Raw genomic sequence first — 8,224 nt, 5'->3', positions numbered from 1 at the left:
ATTAGTAAATTTTATTGAAACAGTTTACCTATAGTTTTGTTTACATATTGATGATTGTATAAAGCTATACATACAGCATATTACACTAATTGTATCATATACTTATCTCCTGTTATTAAGGTTACAGCTTAATTATTCGTTTTCATAAAGAAAAGATATTGAAGCTGTCCTTAAATACTATCTAAGTAATTAGTAGTTTTAATATAAACTGGCAGAACCTTTCACGCACTATATGGACTCGATGCACAGGGCACAAATGATATTGTTGGCATATCATCAATCGGAAAAATATACCGCACAGTTGGTAACATGGTTTCTTGCAGCACTTGCACATAATGAGCAGCTGTAGCGCGTCCTGCTATCCACACCTGTTCCTAATCCTGGCAGCACTCATCCAGCCCCACATATTTACAGATATGTGTCCAGGCTCCATGTTTGGCACAATATTTTTTTCTTCATACCGAGTTGCATTTCTTCGCCATAAATGAAGCCTACCGTGTTGTGATGACATAAACGAACTTTTCGTCCGTAAATATCGCTTTTCTCTAGTCAAAATCCAAATACTGCCGAGCAAATTCTAAACGTCTTTGCTTATTTATTTCGGATAAATACGGCTTTCTTGCTGGCTGTCTGTGGTGTAGTCCCTCACGATGCAAACTCGACGAACAGTAACCACTGATGTGTCGAACTGTTCCGCAAATATTGTGGTCGGTATGAAGCCATTATTTTCGTACTGTTCCACCGTGGATCTCCGCTGTGTGGCGTGTCGCTGTGTTGATTAGCGGACGACGGTCGCTGCGCGGTCGACTTTTTACACTACCCTCTTCTTGATGGCGCGTTACCCAACGTTTCATCGCTTGTTGTTTATTGTGTTATTTGTGTGAATGTGTGAGTGATAGCAGCGGTGCAAGCTAAAAAGTTTTGCGCACTATGACTGCAATTATGAACGCGACCGTACCTATTATCAAGTATAAAGATGTCTCAAGTATTTCACAAGTTCGCTATGTTTCGCTATATACGGCATACAAATGTCTGTGTTAATTAAAATATGAATAATGTTTATAAATAACAAATAAATATCATTATCACTCGCTCGGGTTCCCAATTGCGTCCTCACCTGTCTGTAGAAAAGCGAGAGGTCCATCTGTAACCATGTTGCTAGATTGGGTAAGGTAGGCTTTTACACTAAGCGACTCCCAACTGAGTACTGGAATCTAAACAGGGGAACCTTTTATTTTAATCATGATTTATTCAATCGCCTTGATAAGCTGGTTCCCTCACGATGTTCTCCATCACCGCTGAAGTATCGGTTAGCAATGAAAACTCAACAGAGTCATTGGTTCATGGGCCCGGTAAGATTTGAACCTTGCGTCAAACTTTTGAATCATGCAACTTCAACCGTGCGACCACCTCGCTCTCGAATGGAAGTAGCAATAAGTAAGGAACGCAATTACTGTTATGTTATGACAATTTGGCGGGAAATAAATTTGCGAATATGATTATTATGTTTTCATTTTTTTGCGGCAATTTAACACGATCTCGAATTAACGCGCGCAAATGATTCAGGGCGCGGAAAATTAATAATTTGGCAACTGTCATGGTTAGCGAGGCGCGTTGAACTTATTTCTACATACAACAATCACGCCTCTTTACCGTATACTTTTTTCTGTGTAGATATATCATCCTTGATTTTGAATCAATAGTACTCGTAGTATCCAATAACACAATTCTTCAATTCAAACTTACGAGTAGGTACTTTAAAGTTTAGTACTATCCGCGTTATTTGTTCTTACAAAATTATTAATTTACTCTTTCACAGTTTATCCGGGGAATTGATAATTTAGAATTCTCTGACAACATATCAACAAATTACTATACTTAAATATAAAGCTAAAGTACTTAAGCTTCTACTTAAATATGCCCACAATTGTAAAGGGCCTTGTGTAGTTATTTTATATTTATTAATCTTGCTTACCCCTACAATGTATAAGAATTGAAATCATGGTCATATATTACAGATTCTATGGTCTTGTACTCATTTACATGTGAAAACAAGTGGTAAATTGAATACATTGTTTTAAATTACATATTATTCTTGTAAAATTTCTTCAGAAAACTTAAGTAGTTATTACTTAAATAATAATTAACCATGTGAATGTTACATCAAAGAACTTCGCTGAAAGTATAGAAGTACAATCAAATAAGCACTGAAAAATACAGCTAAAAGCAAGAGGAAAGTTGGAAATACCTTCTCGTCTCCGTACTAAGTCTTGCGGTACCCTTTAATCGAATTTCAAAGAAACTTCTTTGTGTAAGTTTTGAAACAGAGGACTGTACTTTTTCAACAGTTTTGTAGTGCACGAACCGTACATAATATGGTTTTACAGAAGCTTTTAAGCTGCTAAATGCAGGCGAGTTTTAGACGTTACTCAAAGTTAAGTAGTTTAAGTTCGTTTCATTATAAAGATTGGTGCAACGAAATAAGAAACTGATTTACTTTGTTCTGCAATGAAGTTTCCGAAGTGAATTGAGTTGGTTCCTTTAAACAATCTTCAAAAGGATGCCTGGAGGGGATTTCATAATGCAATATGGCTGTCTTTAGCGTGTCACATAAATTCTTGTTCTACACGAAGCAAAACCGTACGAGCGTCGTGATCTCCGAAACCTTTTCAGGGGAATCTCACCCCTAAAAGATCATGGTAACAAATCCAGTTCCTGCTTCTGCACACAAACTAATGCACAAAACTCAGAAGAAAATCATCTGTACTCTAATCTATACCTCAATGCGAATCACGCATTTTAACCGCCACTAATACTCTTAAAAGGACTGTTTCAAAAGAAATGCGATCAAACGAAACCTCCCTAGCTAACAATAACCGCGTTCCATTACGTTCCATAAATAATGAGTGTGCTGATACCGTAGTGAAATTTTAATTTATGAATGGCGGTGCCTTATTGGCTGAGAAGGACCGCAAAGTTTAAATACCTCCTTCGCACGCTTTGTAGTCAAAGTACTCGTTGGCTGGAAATTATTCATTAGCTTGTGTACAAGCCACGATACCGACGGTAGCGTAAACAATTATACCTTTACATTATGTATTTAAAGATATTGCTGAATATAAATTATGGTTGCGTAATGTGGAGGGAGGAATCGCGTCGCAAACAAGAACTGAACAAGAAGTTAGAGTTTTGAGGATATAAGAAAAAATAGAATTATTTAAAGGAAGAGTGGTGAAGAAGAACAAGTTGGGGTTTTGAAAAAAGTTTCGGAAAAGAGGTGGAATGAGTAAGTAGAAGGAAGCCTGGTTGCTGTAGAAATAAGTTTTATTTTGATATGTTACAGGACAAAGCGAAGACTGCATTGTGAAAGGACTGTAAAGTGAAATCATAATCATATCAAACATTACAAATTTGTTTTCAAAAATTGGTATAAGAAATGGAAAAGATATTGCATAATCTGAATCTATAAAATTTAAATCGATTACTATAAAAGTTGGAATGAAGTCGCTGAATTCTTTGAGTTTGTACCCGAATGGATATTGGGTAGTAAACCTGTTTGTTCTGCTCTGTTATTGCCAAGATATAGAAGAAAGTTGTGACGAGGAGTACATCAAAAGTTTGTTATTTTTGTCTCTTCAATAGCAATAACACCTACAATTTACGTACGCAAATATTTTTAACTAGCTGTGCCCGCGATTTCGTCCGCGTGGAATAGTTTTATGGGTATCATTGAAGCCCTCAAGAATGAATAATTTCACCGTTCTTTTCACATTTTCCATTATTTCTTTACTCCTTATAGTTGCAGCGTGATGTTATATAGCCTAAAGCCTTCCTCGATAAATGATCTATTCGACGCAAAAATTTCAATTCGCACCAGTAGTTCCTGAGATTAGCGCGTTCAAACAAACAAACAAACTCTTGAGCTTTAAAATATTAGATATAGATTGTCAAATCTATGTGCCAATTTGTAGCTATAGTGTTCGTTTCGATATAGTTTTTGCAGTAAATTGATAGTTATGTCAGTCACATACGAGTCACATATGTGGTGGAACCTATTTCCTGGAGAGGTAGGCGGAGAATAAATATTTTCACTTGCCTTGATCCCTCCATATTCTTTGTTCACATTTATCATTCTTTCCATTCAGTCTGTAAAGGGTACTTTTGACCTGACCATTCACCGTGACATCTTCGATTTGATCTTACGTTCATTTACCATCTCCATTCATCGTTTCAATTCACACTCTCCTCAGCCACTCCTGGCTTTAAAATTTCTTACACAAAAGATATTGGTGGCGAAAATTTCCGTTCTACTTACACATTTTATACAAACTAAGCAACTTTTACTTCTCATCAGATAAAGGATTGCCTGAAGATTGGCCATGCGACTGGAACAACGGCACAATACCATTTGCATTCAATTTCTTTTCTCAAAGTAAGTTGATTAATTTGTTTTACTTTATTGACGTTTATCCTAATTATTGTGCAAAATTTTGTCAAAATTTGTCAAGTCGTTTTGTGTTCGTCACAAACAACTTTTTAAATATTTTCTTAGTTTGTTCCGCCGATTCTTCTACACTAGCGCTTTGAAAGCGGTATAAGATTTAAATGAACGAGTACTTAGTGCGTTAAGTTGACGTCATTAATTATTATAACTTGTATCCAATTGTGAAAATAAATCTATTTGATTTAGTTGCACGTTTTTAAAAAGGCTTTATATACTTACTTCATTATGACTAAATTTATTTCAAATTCATGGATCAGTTTAATGTCTTAAAACCATAGAAAACAGAATTATTCAATTAATATGCTTAGAACTGTGCCTTAATATGTAATTATGTCAGTCGCAGTTTCCATACAGATTTTCAATCTTCAAGTATTAGCCAAGTCTTTACATTAACGGCCCGCTCCAATTAGTAATTTCTCAATGAAAATTCTCTGAAGCAGACATTTGGCGTTTCACTTACCATCAAAAGATTAAAACTCGGAATCAGGGCTGAACCAGCAATCACGCTTAATTTCAACACTTTCTCTGAAATGCGAGCCAATTAACTTGTGCATAAATCTTCGTCGGCACCGGTATGCTTTATAACAACAATCAAAATTTTACTACTGAGTTATCGTTTGTGAAAATTATTTGGATAGATCCTAGAATTTTTTAAACTAAGATCTTATTCAATAGGCGTACCCGCAACCGCCGACCTTGCATCAAGAGAGTTATGATGTGGATGGAGCGAAAGACGTATGCAAAGATCGTGTGCAAGTAAAAGGATATAATCGCTGCATATCCCGGGAAAGAGGCGTAATTTATGTATGTTTGTTGAAGATGAGATAGTGACAGGCAAGCAGCTTATGAGTAGTTTTTTCACGCAAAAACTGCACAGATTTCTATTAAACTTGCCATTATACTTAACTACTGCGTAAGTTACAACTAATAGCTGAAGTTACTAATATTTTAAAGTTATCTATTAAATTGTTATTTTATTCTTATTTTTAGGTCCAAAACGCTTGATCGGTCTCGTGAAAAAAGGACATGACCACTTAGAGAAAATTTCCTGTCTTAGATTTAAGGAACACAATCCAGTGACGCTTGCGCACACGCCGAACATTACGTATCTTTATTACACGTACTCGGGTGTACTGGAGAGTTGCTGTTTGGAACTGTACACGAAAAGTGTGGGACGAAGGGTATTAAATTAATTTTAATAAGCAAATATTTCAAATTTATAAAAGGTACATAAATAAATATGGTCACGTCTATATCCCTTGCGGGGTAGACAGAGCCAACAGTCTTGAAAAGACTGAATGCCCACGTTCAGTTATTTAGCTTAATGATAGAATTGAGATTCAAATAGTGACAGATTGCTAACCCATCTACTAAAAAAGAATCCCAAGTTTGTAAGCCTATCCCTATAAAAGGTTAAGTAAATAAAATGCTATGTATTCTTTTTCCGATATCTTTCATCTTAGTTGCGTCTGTCCTTAAAAGAGGGCCCTGATGACATCTGGCTCCTATGGCCAATGGCCTTGATAGAAGTGGTTAAGCCTAGAAGACCAATCTTTCCATCTGCCACGATCTCTGGTATTGCATATCTATGCATGGTGATCACCATTCTTTGCTGCATCCTTTTCTGGCTCGCTATCTACGTGTATAAAACTCTTCCATTACTGGGTTCTAACCTAAACCAATGGATCTAGAGACTTAAAATTTGACTTGTAACTGAATTTTAACTTTTATAAATACTACAGGTATTAACCGCGCATGTAACGTACCTTTATTTTATCTCAGACTTTTCGAATCATGTTCATAGTCGCACGGTAACTGTGTGTCCTCATGTGGTCTAGAGGTGCATTAATAGAAGATTTTGCTAAATTCCCGCGAGAACGGGAATAAACAAGACTTTTCGTTATAGAAAAGACCCCTTTTTGCACAAAAATTATAATGTTAATACTTATTCTATACTTATGCTAAGATTAGTACATAAGTTAGCCTTATCGCATTATGGAATCACTTCCAAGCAACCACATGAGCATGTTTTATACGGGCGTCCACAAGTAAAACATACATATAATTACGTCTATATCCCTGGCTGGGTAGAAAGAACCAACAGTCTTGAAAAGACCAACAGGCCACATTCTAGTGTAACTATAAAAATAACCTTATTTCTCGGTTAGTTTTTTTCTATTGATGCCGTGTGGTTCCCGGCACCAATAGAAAAAAGAATAGGACTACTCCATCTCTTCCCCACGGATGTCGTAAAAGGCGACTAAGGGATTGGTTTATAAACTTGGGATTCTTCTTCTAGGCGATGGGCTAGCAACCTGTCACTATTTGAATCTCAATTCTATCAAAAAGCCAAAGAGCTGAACGTGGCCTTTCCATCTTTTCAGGACTGTTGGCTCTGTCTACCCCGTAAAGGATATAGACGTGATGATATGTATGTGTTTCTCAGTTAGTGCTGATAACACCCATGTGCACAGTGGGCTTGGAGGTAGCTCACGTGATCCTTCACGGTATGGGATTATGGCATCCCAGACAGCGTCCCTTCGCCGAAGCCCAGGCGAGGCCGGTTCTGTTCCCGACTCAGTGCAAAAACGCCGCGGAGAAGCTCAAAAGTTATGACCTTGGAAGAAAATAAAATGACTGAATTAAATATATGTGTTTTTTTTTCAATTTGCTCTTAATGTTGGTAAAGATATTTAGAAATAGAAATTTAAGGCAACAATGATGTGACGTGATGAGTTTTTATCAAAATATGAAAAAAATATATTATAACTAAAAACATATTTAGTAATTATGGGCAGGGCAGAACACTGTAGTTAAACTTCAATTGTACTTTTATAAACATGAAGTTTTCAATTAAAATTAGTGCATCATAAAATATTCTTCTCCAACAATATGAAGACACATTGACGTATAAAAACTATTACTATGTTTTTCACTACATTCTACTCATAAACTCTCTGTAATTTACATACAGTAGAACCATATGCATCAGGTTTTAAACACTCAAAACAATAAACAACAACAATTCTGGATCCTACTTTAATTGCGTTTTACAATATGTAGATACTTTTGTTTGCATACATACACATAATCGTGTCAATACCCCTTGCGGGGTAGACAGCGCCAACAGTCATAAAAATACTGAAAGGCCACACTCAACTGTATTGCATAATGAATATTCAAAATATAGTGAAATGTTGCTAGCCTGCAAGGAGAATCCTAAGCTATCCTTTAGTCGCCTTTTACTACATCCATTGGACAGCTACGGAGTGGTCCTATTCTTAATCTTTATTGCCAGGGGCCATAAGGTTTACACATGTTCAAACCATATATTTTATATAAATATCAATCAGACATAATTTCACATTTCACAAATTACATTTAACAACGGTTTATCGGATTGTTTCTTCATAATAAAAGCAAACATTTCATGTTATATTGATTCCTACTATTCTTTAAAGATACTATTAGAATGCCTGCAGCTATACAAGCTATCCAAACAAGCCTGAGCTTCCCCGTCCCTCAATCGCGATGGCAATTCTAAGTAAATTGGGGTAATAGTACCGCGGGTAAGAGGTCGCGTTGACTGGTTTTCTTATTGTCTGATCGTATTGCATTTGCTGGGTCGATAAGATCGCTTTGTTTGCACTTATATCTTTCTCTAGTGAACCGATACCAGGCTGGATTGTTCTGGTCTAAATAGCTCATGAAAAATTATTG

General features: G+C 36.2%; 1 protein-coding gene across 1 annotated transcript; it reads left to right on the top strand.

The window, feature by feature from the left end:
- The first annotated feature begins 3,498 nt into the window (after positions 1-3,498).
- LOC106129586 (zinc metalloproteinase nas-26-like) lies at positions 3,499-7,136 on the top strand. The gene is made up of 4 exons (XM_013328183.2): positions 3,499-3,616; positions 4,355-4,432; positions 5,495-5,685; positions 6,951-7,136. Exons 1-4 carry the CDS (start codon positions 3,499-3,501, stop codon positions 7,134-7,136), a joined length of 573 nt encoding a protein of 190 aa, XP_013183637.1.
- The last annotated feature ends 1,088 nt before the right edge of the window (positions 7,137-8,224 follow it).

This window comes from Amyelois transitella, chromosome 16, assembly GCF_032362555.1.
Source record: "Amyelois transitella isolate CPQ chromosome 16, ilAmyTran1.1, whole genome shotgun sequence".
NCBI lineage: Eukaryota > Metazoa > Arthropoda > Insecta > Lepidoptera > Pyralidae > Amyelois > Amyelois transitella.
This window is presented reverse-complemented; position numbering and strand designations above follow the sequence as displayed.